The sequence below is a fragment of the Telmatherina bonti genome (genome assembly GCF_933228915.1).
Source record: "Telmatherina bonti genome assembly, chromosome: 11".
NCBI lineage: Eukaryota > Metazoa > Chordata > Actinopteri > Atheriniformes > Telmatherinidae > Telmatherina > Telmatherina bonti.
The window spans coordinates 27,639,894-27,657,282 of NC_136629.1; the positions used below are offsets into that span (position 1 = coordinate 27,639,894).

The following is a 17,389-nucleotide window of genomic DNA, read 5'->3' on the forward strand; positions in this document are numbered from 1 at the left end:
GAAGGCAACAGTTACCACAGCCAAGGGAGCTTTGACTTTGCTCACGGGAATCCCTCCGGTGGTGGAGTCGGAGGAGGAGGTGGAGGAGGTCCTCCTATGAATGACTTCATCCATGGCCCCCAGCTCTCCCACCCTCCAGAAGGACCTGGTGGTCTCTTGCCACAGGATAAGCCCCTCAGCCACAGTATGAATGATGCAGTAAGTAGATTCAGCTTTAGAACGCACGTTATACCAAACACAATGGAAACCGACTCAAATGAAAACTCAGCTTGTTCCAACATGTAAGTCTTCATTATCTGCTGAGAAATTAGCCCTGCACCATAATTGGAAACATTATTTGGAAGAGAATCCGCAGACAAAGTGTGTCATCCTGCAAACACCGATTTGTTATGTGAACAAGGTGCAGGCTGTGCCCCTAGCCAGCATGTGTGCTCAGTCATGCTCACATGCTCATGTCACCGTATAATGTTGCAGCTGCACATGTCTGCTGATCACAGCTTCCATTTAGAAGGCCTGTTCCATATTATTCACGCTGGAACTCATTTCGCTTCCCTTCCCCCCCCTCCTAACACTTCCTCCCTCCCTCTGTGTGTCTTTTCCACTATACCTTTTTCCCTCCCTTTTCACTCTCGTTCTCTCTGGCTTTCTGTTTACGTCTTGCACCTGCAGATGTCCCATTCAGATCAGTCCCATAACTCCATGCAGCAGAGCTTGCATGCGTCTCCCCACCCTGGCAGCCAAACAGGGCCACCCTTACATCACAGTGGCCAGTCAGGGCAGCCCTTGCATCACAGTGGCCAGTCATCGCAGCCGTCTCGCCAGTCGCAGCCGCAACCTCAGCCTCAGCATCCTGGGCAGAACAGTCATCCCCACAACGATCTGAACTTTAACCCCTCCTCAGATGGGCAGATGGGTCAGGGAGCCCAGGATATGCCTGAACCCTCCCTGGATGTAAGTGTGTCCGCTTTAGGCGCCATAAGCTACCTGTTAACAGCTAACAGTGTCTGCTGCAGCTGCTCTCATCTCTTTGCTTTGTGCTCTGTTTACATTTGACTTGTTCAACTTGCTTGTGAGGAGTAGCTGCGATCACATGAACTCTGGCTTCAATAGATATTTGAATTTTATGACTAATCATCGCTTTTTCCTGCCTCTCACTTACAGCTGCTTCCAGAGCTGGCCAACCCGGAAGAGTTACTCTCATACCTGGACCCTCCTGACCTCCCAGCCAACAGCAACGATGACCTGCTCTCCCTTTTTGAAAACAACTAGTCCCACCTTCCTCACTTCAAACCCTCCCATACCTAAAGGAATCATGATGCTTGATTGTCCGTCCAGACAACCTCCTGTCAACACTTCAAGCAGCTTCCTGTGCTGAAGCAGCTTCATGAACTGTTTCTCAGTAGATGATGTGTGGCGTGAGAACACAGCTGCACGGGAACTTCAAAGGAGAAGGCAGGACTGCCACTCATCCCTGCACTCCCATTTTTTTCCCCCCCGTGTAAAGATTCCACGCACCAGTTCACCACCTCTGGCTCAAAACACAAAACTTACAGCCATGCCAGTGGGCACTAAAGTATATATCACATACACATATATGTGTATGTAAAAATATATATGATATTTGTGACTTTCTAACTGAAAACTGTGCAGCTATAATCATTCTATGTAACAACACAGAGGAGGCCGGAGCCTTTGTGAGCTCTCGGAAAGTGTTGTAGCTTTGTTTTTTTTTAAAAATATATATATTTTTTCCTGTTTGAAAAGAGACAAATGGGAGAGAAAACCATTGTGTTATAAGAGTGTTTTTATCCCGATTTGAAATATGTTCTTCCAAATATTTGGCGCATGCCATGCCCTTTGGCTCCCCAAACTTCCCAGTATGTGTGTGTCAGCTGAAATAACTGGAGCTCATCAGAACCAGAGCACTGAAAGGACACACTGCATCGTCCTTGAGTGTCAACAGAGGAAATGAGTGCACTTTGTGCGGCGTAGCGTGTGTGAGTTTTGGGAGTGTGCGTCTGTTTACACGTCCTCTTTTGTTTGCCTGCAAGCATGTGTTCGAAAGACAGCGGGGAGAGAAAGTCTGAAAGGGAGGAGGGAGGAAAAATGGCCAGTGGAAAGGAGAAGAAACAATCGATCAGCGGCCTCAGCTCTTCTTCTCCGCCTCTTGTTTTAATGCTTTACTCCTCCTCATGGAATCCCAAGTGCATGTGTGCCAACGGCTTCTGTTGTCTTCGTCCAGCCTAAATGTTCTCGATCAGTTCATTTTTATCTCCTGTCTTCATATTTATTATTTCATTTTCAAGTGTTTTTTTTTTTGTTAAATTGTTGTCGTTCTTTGTTGTTTTCTTTGTCTCACATTGAAATTTATAGATACACATCACTGCACCATTATGCGTTTTGGTCAGAGTTGGACCTGTCATCTATCTTTACGTAAACGTACACAGCAGAAGTTTTGAAATCACTGTATTTTCAACAGGGGGAAAAAAAAACACAAAAACCTCTGTGTGAGTGTGCTGTACAGACCTTCGTTTTGTCACGCCATCCTTGTTGAATTGCATTCTTTCGGTGAAAATCATCTTGCATGATCCAGCAGTTTTCCCAGAGCTGTTGTGTATATACCCTTTGTGAATACATTGTGACTGTACAGTACTGTACCTAACTACGACCGGCAACTACATGGTACTGTGTGTCTTTTAAAGACTACACATGCTCACACGCACTCACAAATACACACATGCCCTGATAGCCAGTTCTATATTATTAGGAATGGATCCAATCCAGCTGCACTCTCACTGGCCTTGTACTGATCATCTGCGTATTGTATACATTGAATCAGAAAAACAAATATTTGCATTATTCCGCGGGCAAGCAGTAATTGGATTGTCTTTATTTTTTGGTCAGCTTTAGATGAGCTGTTTTTTTTTTTCTGTCTGAAAGGTTGTTAATGCAGCTTTGAGGTCCGAATCACTCTTAAACGTATTTGTTTGATTTTATTAGAATAAGTGACCTCATTTTTTTTTTAAATTTAAGTTGATATTATGCAACCAAAACACAAAGAAAAAAAACAAGATAAAAGGCCTATCAAGAACTTTTGATTTCCATACTTATCATGATTTTGTGCATTGTCATCACATTTGATATTGTTTTAAGTTATTTTGTCCAGTGTTTTTTTTGACCGCTATAATTTGGTTTACACAGTTTCATGCAGTATTGACACATAGTCTACATATAATCTGACAAATACTTGCCCATTTATGTTTTCTGATCAATTTGAAGAACCAAATTTGATTTTAAGGTTCTTCAAATGAATTGCGTACATCAGCTGAAGCAGCGGATAATGTTGTTGTTCATTTGTTTGTTTGTTAAAGACAATGCACTGCCGCATTGGGATGTTTTATTTCCCTTCACAGTGTGTAATTCTAAGTGTAACCTTTCACAGAAAAACATCTAATAATTCTAGCGACACAATTTGTACTGCCTAATAGCGGACTTTGAAAACTGACTTGAGAATTTAAGAGAGGACGGTTAATATTGTATAATGAAATCCGAGGAGGACGACCTCCTGTTTGCATTACATGGGGGAGGAGTTGGCAGAGGATTGGGGGTGGGTTTGGGATTGTAAGGGATATTTGTATATAATGTAAATGACAAATAGAGACACATTAACAGAAATGTATTCATTTTCTCCAGTGGGAGTGTGCATAGTGTATTTAGAATTTGTAAACCTTGCATCCTCCTGTCAGACATTGATTTGGGAAAACAAGTCTGTGTTTGATTGCGTCTGTGCAGACCTCTCTAACCATGCCTGTTCATTTATGTAAGATACTTTATGTACCCCTCCACGTGGGGTGGGTGGGGTTAAGAAAAGAAAAAACACATTTTTTTCTTTGTGTAATATTAAACCTCTGTGTATTTCGCTATTACCTGTGTACTTTATAAAGGTGCTACAAAATAATTAAAACATTTTGAGGTATAATTGGGACTTGGAGACATTGAGTTGAAATGGCTCTTAAAGTTGTCTCCAAATTTACAGTTTTTAAAAAAGATTTTGTCAAATGGATCATTTGTATGGGATTTGGCAAAATGTGCTGTAAAGGTACAATCTGAAGCGATTGGCACAAGTGGCAATTGTCTATTTGCTTTTGTACATTCTATGTACAATCATTTCATATTCTAAACTGGTCAGAAGAACATTGTGATTTTTAGTCTTGCAAATCTGTATGTAGTTAGATGACGTGACATCCTAATATTTATCTAATAAATATGTATTCAGATGAAACACACTGAATGGTCTTTGTGTCTTTTTTACATGCAGAATTGAAACCAAAATATTTTACAGAACAGTTTAAGCAACTACTCTTAGTAATTATTTTAAATACTGGGGAACTGCTAATAAAAAGCAGTTCTACAATGGTTATGTTTGTTGTGTTTACTGGTCAGAAAAGTACAGAGAAAGCAATGAAAATTAATGGCAGCTGAATTGCATTTAACTGAATATCTCTCTTATCTTTTCCGTTGCTTTGGAAAACCTGTGGACATCTGAGTAGTGTTGTGAGCCATCCAAATTATTTGTATTTAGTCAAACAAAATACATCTCACGTGAACACACTTTGTACTGTTAATTGTTCACATAAGCACACATAAAACCGATGAGAGATTGCATTGAAGCTTTGACTACTGCACTGAAATTACTGCACCAACTTTCAGATTTTATTACGTTTGTCTGATAAAAGGGGCATTTACAACCAACAGCATGGTGTGGATTGACATCACTTTATTTAAAACTGTAAAATAATAATTAAAAAATAATTTAATCAGTAACAGATAGGGGGTCTTGTAGTTTTATTTCTTCCCGCTGAGTGTCGCTGTTTCACCGCCGCAGTCCTGTCCCTTTCTGTGATGTCACCTGTAAACAGCAGCAGCACCCATGGCCTGCAGGTCCGCTTCACCCCGTCAGCTGAGCAGCGATGATACAAATAAAAAACCGCATGAAATACAGCTCCTTGGGCATCGCTGCTACCAGACTGTTTTCCTCTGCTTCCGCCAAGAATCCAGTTGTATTTTTGGACATCGAAGCTGACAGCGAGCCTGTCGGGAGGATAATCATTGAGGTAGCTAGCTAGCTAACTCACCTTGATGCTGCGGCATGTTTCACTTTTACTGCTCAAACATCAGTAAACCCATTTGTGCTATTTTGCAGCTGAATGCTGATGTAGTCCCAAAAACTGCCGGTATGTCCTTGGGGGAAATAAAAGAGAAATAATTTATTTTTTTTCTGACTGAAGCCTAATTAAAATCCTACATTTGTAGAAAACTTTAGGGCGCTGTGCACAGGAGAACATGGCTTTGGATACAAAGGTTGTGTGTTTCACAGGGTCATACCTGAGTTCATGTGTCAGGTAAGACTTACAAAGAGGATGCAAAGTGATGCAGTTAGGTTCTGTGCTAACAATGCCGGGTTTTCTCACACAGGGAGGAGATTTCACTAACAACAATGGCACAGGAGGAAAATCTATTTATGGGAAAACATTTAAAGATGAGAACTTCAAATTAAAACACACCGGCCCAGGTATGCCTCATGCTGTATTGCCGCTTTATAATTGTTACTGTATAGCAGGGGTGCCCTGCTCCGGTCCTTGAGGGCCACAATCCTGCATGTTTTCCGTGTATGCCTTCTCCAACACAGCTGACGTAAACATTTAATCATTGGCTGTTGGATCCATTAAATGGAAGCCAGGTGTGTTGGAACAGGAATTCATCGAAAAACCTGCAAGACATCGGTCCTTGAGGACTGACTTTGGGTGCCCCAGTTGTATAGGGTGAATGATCAGAGTGCAGGACAAACTGCTGCCTATATGTGTTTTGAGAATCAGTTACTTGAATAAAAAATGTTCTTATTCTATTCTACAGTCATTTAGGAGACGCTTTTATCCAAAGTGACTTACATATGAGTGAGAACATTTTTTTCTAATAGTTTTTCAAGTAATATTTGATTTTACTGAAAATTAATTGGTTTACGATGAACCTTATATTAACTTTAGGGTCCATGACTTGTGATAACTAATATCTGCAGCACATAATTTGCTGTTTTCACATTTGCATTATGATGTGGCAACATCTCCACTAGATGGCGCTGTCTAAACTAGTGCAGCCATCAAACTTACCAGTCATATAGATTTAGCAATCCTCATATGAATGACCTACTTTTCGAAGGTAAACAAGCACAAATCAAAGCGTATCTTTTTCTTACACAAACTTTATCCCCATGCAGTTTATATATTTTGAGTAATGATGGCTTGTGAAAGTCTCTGAGGTCTTTGCTAACACTTGTTTACTTGTACCTTGTGTTTCTTCTGCTGCAGCCCCTCCTATACAATAAAAAGTGCAGCTTTTCTTGAGTGCATCATGTTCTGTTTCTGTTCTGCTTTGTTTTCCGCAGGAACACTTTCAATGGCAAATTCTGGTCCCAACACAAATGGCTCCCAGTTCTTCATCTGTACAACTAAAACCGAATGGTAAATACTGATCTGAGCTGTACCACGCTTCATCTTGTCACATCCAGAGCTATTGATAAGAAGCTTGCATTCTGTGTTTACACTTGACAGGCTCGATGGTAAACACGTGGTGTTCGGGCAGGTAAAGGATGGCATGGATGTGGTCACCAAGATGGAATCCTTCGGTTTACATGACGGGGGTGTGGTCAAGAAAATAGTCATCACTGATTGTGGGGAAATCAAATGACACTTAAGGTAATGCACTGGGCTTTGTCAGATGATTCAGTATCCAAAAGTTTAAATAATATTTATTAATTTTTGGGAGAAAATGCAACAGGAAATTCTTCTTTGTACTAAAATGTAGAATTCTTGTTTTCTGTGTAAAGAAATCTAGAGATTTATGACTGCATGATCTACATAAGGCACAAACTGTTTAAATAAAACATGCATCTTTTAATAATAATGATTATGCAAAGAAGGTGTTTGTCTGACACATTCTGTTTAAGCTGGCAAATGCACTTTGCAAAAGGAATAAACCATACATTTTGTAAAACATCTGAGAAATTTTGGGTTGTTTTAAGTGTAAATACCAAACTAAATCACTTGCACTGTACAAGATAGTTTGACTTAACGAATGAACTGCTTGGCTTTGTAAAACAAACCTAAAAGGATATAGATAAAAGCTTGTGCTTTTTCATGTTAAATAGAGAAAGAAAATGTGGGGGAAAAAAGCTTTAGTGTAACTTCAGGTCATCTGGCTTCATAGACCTTGCAAATGGAAAACCAATAAGTTCATCAATCAGGTTCCAGCTGTCTTGTATAGTGATCATCCGATCACCTTTGGATCATAAATTTTCCTTCATGTCAAAATGAAAGTGTTTATTGGTGATGTCATCATGCTAATTCCTTTCCTGAAGAAAAAAAAAGTAAAACTAAAAAAAAATTAAAAAAAACCCAAAAGATTTTATTTTACAAACACCTGGCCCTTTTACCATGGAAATAATGACTGCCATCTCATCTTCAACGTGTCACATCATAAGTGCCAGAGGGAAACTGGTTTCTCTCGGGGAATCATGTTCATCCTTTCATTTCATTTGCTCCAAGTGATTTCTTCCAGTTTGGTAACAAAGCTCACACTTCGATTTCTTTTTAGTTTTTCATTTTCTTTTGTTGAGCTTTTTTTTTCTCTTTAAAGGTATAGATCATTGAGTTTTCTGTCCTGACTCTTTGATGTCTTTCCTGGGCAATCTATATAGTTCCTTCTTAGCCTCATTTCATTCATATTTCTTCCCAATTTTAGACAAAACTGAACAACCGACAAATTTTACAAAACATAAGAGTTAAATTACCTTCTTGATTTTCCTTCTACTTGTATATTGTTTCTACTGAGAGCTCTGATAATGGCTATGTAACCTGTCAGTCAGCTTGGTGTGGCTGCTCGTTCATCAAGCTCTGTTTCAACTGCAAATTTGTGCAGATATTTGTTTTAATAAAGTAAATTACAGAGTTATGCTTTGTTTTTCTTCCACTTATTGTGAGAGATTGCTTTAATGTCTGTTTTATGACACCAGAATGCTTGGCTGTTAAATTGGTGAGTGTTTTATCTGTAATTTAACCAGTTTTACAGTCTGGTTTCAAAGAGCTATAATGTGATTTAATATAATTTAATAAAATACTTTGCACATTATGTGAATCTCCAATGATAATATTAACATGGCAGCAGATGTTGAATCTATATCACATATTGTAACTTAGACATTCCAAAATCTTAATTCAGTGCAGCTTTGTTGTTATGTCGTAATTCAGATAATTGTTATTGGTGGTTTGTGGATCAAGGATTGGGTTTTCATTGCTGAAATGACCAAAACATTAGAAAAGAAAAAAAAAAACAACAAAAAAAAAAACATATCATCTGGATGGCATCATTCTGTGTTTTCCTTTAAAACCTGTGTTAATATTTGACCATTAAAGATGAACGTGCAAACTGGCCAGCAGCCCACACCAGTGACTTTATACAATACAGATGTTTGCCTTGAAACTGTCTTCTTGATAACACAGCAAATGGTCCCTCTCCTGTGTATCCAAAAGAATGTAGTTTTCATGTTTTCCAAAACAAATTTCAGATTCCGATTCATCAAACCACAAAGCAGTTTTCCAACGTTGCATCAGTCACTCTTAAATAAACTGTATTGTAGAGAAGTCGACGAGTGTATCTGAACAATGAAACGTGTGGTCAGAGATGTCTCCAGAAAGCTCTGACCGCACGTCTCAGAATCTTTACATGATATTTCATACTGAAGATGGTAAAACATAAATAAAATACATGACAGATTTTTTTTTAGCTATTCTATCTTGGAGCATGTTATATACAGGCATATTACTGACCTGTTTTTCTTATTTAACACAGCATTTCCCGCCTTCTGTTGCCGTCCCATCAGTTTTAGAACATTCTGCCAGCATCACTATTAACATAAAAGTTTTTGTGCAATTTCTCTTCATTTATGACCAAATAAATGAGAATTTCCTGATTTTAAGTGCTTAGGTCGGCGTAAAAGACATTTGTTCTCTTGTGCCATCAGCCCATGCTGGTTTTAAAGCTTCCCGGAAAAGATCCCACCGCTTTTTTTAGACTTCTCGCAAACCGACTTCCTGTCCATCAAAGCAGGATGTGACATCCACCTTTTGATGCTGAAAGATCACACAAATACTCTTAACAGATGATGTACATGTGGACTATAGGCTGCCTGGGCACGACCGGTGCAGATGATTTAATCTGCTGGAACCACAGAGGAATCTGAAAATCTCTTCAGTTTGCATGTAGGCTGCTCTTCCTTCGATGACTCTTTATTGGAAACACAGAATGTTCTGAAGGGAGAGAGCAGGAGGCCGGGGGCCTGTCTGAAAACCAGAGACTGGGTGGTGCTGCTTATCGAGCTAATACTTTATGAAAGTAAATAATGAAGGGACGTGAAAAGGCAGCTCTCGCCCCCTAAATGAAAGCATGTGCGCCCTGACCTTCCACCGTTTGTTTGAATTCTCAGATTACATTGTTGCCATAGAGACTTTTCAGCTTGCACTCAGTTTGAGCTGGAGATGTTGTAACAAACTTGATATAATTTGGGTCCCCACCCTCTGGTTTAGTGTTAGTTATTTGGAATGCATGTCCAACATTGTGCATGGAAACTTGGCTGGAAGGACATTAGTGCTGTGGCCAGTGTTTAACACTCGTGCAAAACAATGACATCTTTACAACTGGTGCAAACTGGTTCTTCTGTAAATGTCTACATTTATCACACAGCAACCATGTCAGCTGGTGTCCTTTTCTATGTTTTGGTTTCTCTGTCCACAGTTGGATTCAAAGTGTTGAAATAGAGTCCTGGCAGCTTTCTATGTCTGTTATCTCTCAGCACATTGGTGAACCTAGAAGAAGTTTTACAAGGCTCTGACCCTTCTGACTTACACACCCAGCAGGAATAATCCATTAAAAACCTCTTTATTGTGATCTATACACTCAGTCTTATGTACGACTTCACATTTGCACTCATGCAGTCCAGAGAGATGGCAAAAACATATATTTCTAATAATGACTTGTGGGAGCTCTGTGGGAACAACGGGATCTAACACCAGAGCAAACACCTCCCATCAACTCAGCAGAGATCCCAATCAAATGGAAAAAAAAGACGCACACCAAGCAGTTATAATTCAGTTGAACTTTTATTCACCAAACTCTCAACAACACAAAAGCACTAAAATGTTTTCCCAACTAACAAATAAGGCACATTTTGGAATGCCGTTTCATGGACATGAAAAACAGACCTGCGGTCGATGCCCCCAACCTCCACCGTCCCTTGTTTCCCAAATTCATTTCATCTTCCTGACCTCATGCCTGCGTTTTGTCCAATTCAAACATTACATTATTGCAATACTGCATTACAAACATCTCAAGAGATCCAGACAGTAAAGAACACAAACATAACTTTCCAACTGGACCACGTAAGTGTTAACACATTACATTCAGAAATATGTATTATTCATAAAGGTTATACACTCGGTGGTAAATGAAATACTTCAGGACTAATAAACAGAAGTTGCCGATAATGTTTAAAAACAAGATGTAGCAAACTACTGTACGGGATTTAAATAGTAATACATTGCACAAAATAATATTTAAATCAAATCCAAACACATGCACATGCAAACTCTAAAACAGTTCTTTGTCACACACACTTTCCTGAAAAAAAGTATACACTTCCTAAACGACTAACATTTTATAATAGTTTCTTGTCATTGCTGCTTTAAGCAAACTACATCTCACAGTTTAATGTGCTTATACAGTGGTGAGTATCCATCACTACTTAAAATAAAATAAAAAATTCTGCATGTTAACACAATATATCTTCATATTATTGTTTACAGAATGAATACATGTGGCTGTATGGATGTAAATGTCAGCTCAAAGTTAGTCACATAGCAACTGAATAACATGGGTTATTCAACACTGATAACATAAAAGAAAACACAAAATAATACAATGGCTTATAATTGAGAGGGTATTAATTATGTACCAACTTTTTTATAATATTCTATGTAGACATCAATATTTCCTTCTTAGTGTAACTTTGTTGCATATTCTATACAAAAAATGTTGTAAAAAGTCTTTCCATAAATACTTCTGCAGGATAACCCTTCAGATTACTGTAAAACAAAAAGAAGAAACTCCCAGCTTTGATTATTTCTCAGCAATAGGCCCTTTTTTCACACAAAAAGCTTCAGTATTGCTTAACACTTCATTGGAAATTATGGCCATCAAATATATACATAAAACTATCTTTGTGAGGGAATTAACTTGAGTTTGCAGATTGCTTTAGGATTTTCAACATCTATTAAGTGTTCTAAAATACACATCTCGTTCATAGAAAATAGCAATTTTGAACTGCAAAGGTACTAGAAAAGTCAAGTATATGTAATTCAAGACATCATGTCTAAAAGCAGATTTCTTTTTTTTTTTTCTTCAATGCATTCCATCAGCTGCTTCCAATGGCTCTATATTAACCATTTCAAATGGCTTCCTCAAAACGTGTCTCTGGGCGGAATCAAACTCTGACAGGATTTATTTTCTGCTCTGCCAGAACTCTGCAAATCACAACATGGATGCTTGTTTATTACATTAATTCACAAGGCACCATTTGTGTCTGTTTCACTACAGTCACAGGGTGTGATGGGATCTAAATGGCCCGTTAGTTTCATTGAGTAAAAGCAAAAGAAAGACATGGATAGTTAGAAAAAATGTTCCCATCAGTGGCAGGTTATAAGGAGACTTAAAATAGATGTACAAGTGCCAAATTGTTGCTTTAAAGGGGCGCTCCACTCATTTTACTCTGAAAATTAGTTAACTCACCTTGACTGGTAAAAATGTTTTAGGAAGCTCTGGAGGAAGTCTGAGAAAATAGCTTCAGGGAAGTTAAAAAATTATCTCAGCAAAGGTCACTTTTTGGGAAAACAAGGTTTAAAAGGCCCTATTTACACCTGAAATTCAGAGGTGCTGTGAGCATAAAAGGACACCTTTACAAACATGCAAAATGGTCTAAGATACACTAAGGTCCTGCCACTCCGACCACATTCATGGGTGGTCTGCACCTCATTCAGCCTCATTATGTTAGCAGTCTTTAAGCTGTGCTTGTTGCACAACACAACTGCATCATTGACTCAATTGATGCCCTATATGTTCAGTTTTTCCAGCTGATAAGTATTGGAAAGTGCAGAACTACTTGTGAGATTTTGGGGGAAAAGAAAAAGCTCTGCAAGCAAAGATAGGCAAGTATAAAGTGAAACGTAAAATTCCAACCATAAAAGAAGTAGTGTAAAGCTGTCTAATTTGGATTATATCACTCAAAAGGTATGTTACCTCCAGGTGTGAACAAGGCCTCTGTCAAGATTTGCTAGGCAACATAGTCTACAAACAGTGCTACTGTGATGCATTCTGGTTAATAACATGCTAGAAACTACAGCAAAAGTAAGCAGACCTTTGCTGATTGTATCTTTTAAGTCTGTCATCACTGGAGTGCCCTTTTAACTGAACAGTTGGCATTTTGTTAAATTTCCCCCACTGTAATGTACCATTACGACTCCCACTATGGCCAGTTATTTGTACATTTTGCAACAAAAGCTGTGGTACTTTAGATAAACACAACTACAAGTGATAAAAAAAAAAAAATACACAGTAAGGCCCACAGTTTCACAAGCTATTCTGTTGTGAGGATCCACTGAGAAATAACATCTTTATTGAGATTCCATGACAACAGGCCGCAGCAGGATTGTTATTGCCAACTGGAAGCTCAGAAAACTGAGTCAAAGCGAACACCCATCATGCCAGGTCAACCACTAATGGAGGGGCTTTATCGTTTTCTTGTCCTATGTCCCATCTTGAACCTCCATTAAACTTTCTATGCATCCCAGTTACCACATGCACACACACACTGTCCAAATGTCTCTTTTCAAATTTTCTTATGGCCTCATTCGCCTTGATACTTTTTAAGGCACATTAAGCGTGTTACAGTATAAAATGTAGTCAAAAAGCTTCTGCAAGGCTTGAAATACAGTACATATAAATAGTTCATAATTCCTATAAAACAGATCCTTAAATGCAGGTTTTTAATAATTCATCCTCGGAAGGGCTTCATATCTGCACAATGAGATACATAAACACAATGGCTATTCTTCTTTCTTGACCAACAGTAGGCGCCATAAAACAGTATACTTAACCATGACTTTCAATACATCTATGAATCTTCAGCATCAAAACTCAAAAATCATTGAAGTTCCTCCATGTTTCACCTCCCTCTATCCTCTCTTCACACTCTAGTTGATGGACATAGTTTTGAAGGGCGCTATGCTAGCTCTTGTTAAAATTACATTTTGCTTCACCGACCTTGTGAAGGCTAACTAGTGTCAGCTGGCACAAAATTCCAACTCTAAACTCTTTCTGATAACCTTACTTACTGGCAGATAGACCTTTACTAGGTTTTATGTAACAATTTAACATATAAAAGTGTGTTTAACAATGCTAATGCTGATGCTAATACTTACACTGTGGCAAACAGTTCATTTCATTAAAACACTGAAAACAATGTATGACTAGAAACTGTTGTTTGTCCTATGGTTTCTACTTAGCCCACCCTTATATTTGGAATTAAAGTTACAGTACCAGCATTAATATTGTCTAGCAAATGTGTGTGTTTCAAACGCTGCAGAAAATTGCTAATCTATAAGGCAACAAGTACTCCAGAGCAGGTGAACGAAAGCGGATCCGTCAGCAATGTGCTAAATGTAGCAGAGAAGCAACTGAACCTACAGTAGTTTCTAAAACCCATGGAAGCAGTTACATAATAAAGTAATATACAAACATAGATTTTTTTCTTTATGTCCCAGTTTAAATCTTAATTGCACAATAGACAGAAAGAAAATAAATATGCCAAATGTAAGCTAGGGATGTATGGCACTTAATCCCTCAGTTAATTCACAGTTAATACGATGTGCTGCTGACCCCAGTACGGCAAGACATCAAAGGCCTCCATTTATAATATATCATTGTTTGGAGGCACTGGTTAAACGTTCATCACATCACCTCATATGTTCTTGGCAGGGAAATGGAAAGCAGATCTCTGTAAACACAAAGCCAACAAACCCCACAATGAGGTAATGTATTTAGAGCTCCATATTGGCATTGACGACATTGCAATGCATGCCTAGCGCTAACTCATCAATGCAATAATTTGCAATACCACCACTGACAGATTAATGCACTGAAATAAGTGTTACATAGGTTGCAGAAAGAAAGGAAGTAGCAAAGGAAGGCACTGGGAGAAAAAGGCAGAATTAGACCTTCCATCTATAGATATAGAGGATACAGAGGGGAAAACCTGTGCAGCGCAGGACTGAGGGAAAAACCTGGATGTGATCTGGGTTGGAAGGACGCCAGATGACAGGACTTGGGACACAAGAGCTCCTCTTTCCCTCTGGATGAAGATGATTATTGCACTCGGCGGCAGTAGTAGCCCAGGACTTTACATTTCTCACACAGGTGTTGTGGGTGCTCCTTACTCTGGTCTGACACATCCAGGCCATCCGGCTTCTCTAAAGGCCGCTGGAGACACAAACAGAGGACCAGTTATGAGGCATACTAAAAACTGAGGAGAGAAAGCAGCAAGAGGGCTGCATAAACCTCTGAATCTTGCAAACCGTTTATTTGGCAGGAGATTCAGCTTGGATGCATGCCTTTCTAATCTGGCCTTCAACACTAATGCAGAATTCTGCACAGACCAAATTGTACTAAACACAATTCGTTGCAGAGGTATGGCAATGCACCATCAGCTGTGGAGACTTTATCTTTGCTTTAACAGCACTGTATTACACAAAGACCATTATGCATTTAGTTGATGATAATTACCTGGATGGAATATGTCAACACTAGCTGTCTTAAAAATCAATATCAAGGACATTCGGAGGTGGATTTAATAGTCCATCTGGAAATCTTTCACAGCCATCTATTGTTCTCTGGTTTGAAATTTATTTTATTTATTACAAATGGTTTAACTTAGAGAAAGCAGGTTACCATGGGTCATTACAAGGAGATATTTCTGGAATCCACTAATGACTCTGCCAGCAAGTTTTGAGACTTTACTATCGCTGTGTCAAAGACATTAGGTCCTTGACGAAACTGGAAAATCTGATGTATGTTTTATGTGGTCACCTCAGTGGTTAAGGGAAACTGGGTTACGGCCTCTGCACTGCTCATATCTTCCCTGCTAAATTGTATTTGAGCAAGGAACTCGACAAGCTTTTTTTTTTTTTTTAAGTACCATTTTCTTATATTCCATGCCAGTAAAACATATTCTGATATTTACACATCTTAACAAATGTCATAAGTGCTCCCTTTACTATGACACTATTCAAATATTCAAATAGACCTTGTGGTCGGACAGATATACAAAAGGCAAAGCTAAGATAGTTCAAGTATCTTTCAGAATTCAAGTCAAGTGCCAATGCTTAATTAGCTGAGAAAGTATCTGGCAAGCTAATGGTTAATGTAACAACAAACCGGGAAAAGAACTTTCCCATAACACTGTTTCTTCTGGGGTTTTTTTTTCTTTTTTTTTCTTTTCTTTTTTTTAAACTTTTTCTGTGTTTTAAAGATTTCGCATCAGTTTCACCAAAATATGTCATTTAACGATCTTCAACTCTCAGGTGTTATTTTAAACTGGTCACTGAAAGACAATATAATGTTATTTACTGAAAAAACAGTTTGACTTTTGTGGACTCAGCTCAATGGACAAGTAACAGGAGTTGAAGGAGTGACTTAAACTGTGAAAGTGAAGGGATGTCCTCCATCTTCCCTTCTGGAAATAATTGACCCATTGCATAGAGGTTTTTGAACTTTTCCAACAAATATCTACTACATGTGGAAGGAATAATGAAATACATATTTCATTTATGGAAATTTACAGAACAGAAAATAAGCTTTTTGATACAAGTGTGCACATGGATCCATTTAAGTGGGCAAAATAAGGGAGTTAGTATGTCTGTGTGTAGCTTTGACACAGAAGAAAATGTGGTTTTCTCACCAGTGAATTCAATGGAAATAAATGGATCTATGAGAGAAATACTTTAGTGTTGGTAATGTATATATGATTATTATTTTTGGCAGCATTTTCAGACTGATTAAGACTATGCAAATTAACAGCGGAAATATTTCAGATAAATTATTACTTTTTAATCACCCGTTGTTATTCCTTATAGCCAAATACAATACTAGTCAAGAGTTCGGACAACTTTCCCATTAAAAAAAAAAAAGTAAATAAAATTTATATATATAGTAGAAAAGTAAAAAAATTATTAGTAAAAGAGATATATATATATATATATATATATATATATATAATATATATATATATATAAAATCTCTTTTACTAGTAATTTTTTTCATGATTAAGCCAAACAGTTACGAGCATGTAACTTATTTCTTTGTTAACTAAAAAAGAAAGCCATATTTATTACAATTTTTAGTTCCTGGTTTTCTTATTATACATGTCATTTATTTCTGCAGCTGAACAAGCCTCTCTTCAATTTCAATAACTGTATATAAGTCATTAATGGAGAAGTTTTAAAGATTTGAAGGCATTCAGTAAATAATACTAAACTTTTATGGGTTAGGAAATGTAATTTGTTTAGTCTGTACTGGTTTATTGCCACATAATTGTCATTGGTATGATTCTTATTTCATTTTAATGAGGCCATCTGGAATGTCCTCGAAACAATATGCAAACCAGACTTTGAACTCAGTTGACTTTTGCTGAGATGGTCCAATCTCTGACTTAAACTGCATGAGTAATAATTTCTTATTTTATGGCAAATCCTTATAAAAGTACACGAGTAAGTAGTCTGAAGTACCTGTTTGTGTGGGTAGACATTGATGTGGCATTTGATACATTCTTGTCCCATATTGGCCCAGGAATTGCCGCTCATCCACTTCCTCTTACACTTGGGGCACTTGTATTCTCCAAAGCATCTTTTTTTCCCCTGGTAGGGTGTCAGTCCTTCACCTTTGGGTCTGGCCTTGAAAAAGAAAACAAAAGAAATAGCAAGGTGATAAAAAACATGCACATGTTGGAATATCATCCCCCTTTACAGTGCATCCTTGACCAGATAAATAATGCTTAAAACAGGAAGGCAAAGAGTTTTTCTTTCACTGCATGGGGACATTTTTAAGACACGCTTGCACTCAGCTGGACGATAAAGCATGGCGAGGTGACAGCTGGGTGTTTCCATCCTTGTCGTGCTCATATATCCAACTTCATCACAAAGAACACTCCTACACACAGAACTTTTGGCTGAAT

The 17,389-nt window shown here is 38.2% G+C and overlaps 3 protein-coding genes across 4 annotated transcripts in view; 2 read left to right on the forward strand and 1 right to left on the reverse strand.

Moving 5' to 3' along the window:
* Positions 1 to 3,654, forward strand: part of zmiz1a (zinc finger, MIZ-type containing 1a) — a 78,098-nt gene extending 74,444 nt beyond the window's left edge. For both annotated transcript variants that reach the window (XM_079249122.1, XM_079249123.1), the window contains 3 exons: positions 5 to 198; positions 670 to 951; positions 1,162 to 3,654. In XM_079249122.1, the coding sequence (XP_079105248.1) occupies positions 5 to 198; positions 670 to 951; positions 1,162 to 1,269 (584 nt within the window). In that variant the 3' untranslated portion in view covers positions 1,270 to 3,654. The remainder of the gene's footprint in view (positions 1 to 4; positions 199 to 669; positions 952 to 1,161) is intronic.
* Positions 3,655 to 4,938: 1,284 nt separating this feature from the next.
* On the forward strand, positions 4,939 to 7,983 carry ppifa (peptidylprolyl isomerase Fa). Its single transcript, XM_079248939.1, has 6 exons — positions 4,939 to 5,114; positions 5,204 to 5,234; positions 5,314 to 5,402; positions 5,476 to 5,572; positions 6,443 to 6,518; positions 6,609 to 7,983. The coding sequence occupies exons 1-6, from the start codon at positions 4,971 to 4,973 to the stop codon at positions 6,742 to 6,744; spliced, it is 573 nt and encodes a 190-aa protein (XP_079105065.1). The 5' UTR covers positions 4,939 to 4,970; the 3' UTR covers positions 6,745 to 7,983.
* Positions 7,984 to 10,199: 2,216 nt separating this feature from the next.
* zcchc24 (zinc finger, CCHC domain containing 24) overlaps positions 10,200 to 17,389 on the reverse strand; it is a 41,618-nt gene continuing 34,428 nt past the window's right edge. The window contains exons 3-4 of the mRNA XM_079248509.1: positions 16,944 to 17,108; positions 10,200 to 14,640 (exon numbers count right to left, since the gene is read on the reverse strand). Of these exons, the coding sequence (XP_079104635.1) occupies positions 14,527 to 14,640; positions 16,944 to 17,108 (279 nt within the window). The 3' untranslated portion in view covers positions 10,200 to 14,526. The remainder of the gene's footprint in view (positions 14,641 to 16,943; positions 17,109 to 17,389) is intronic.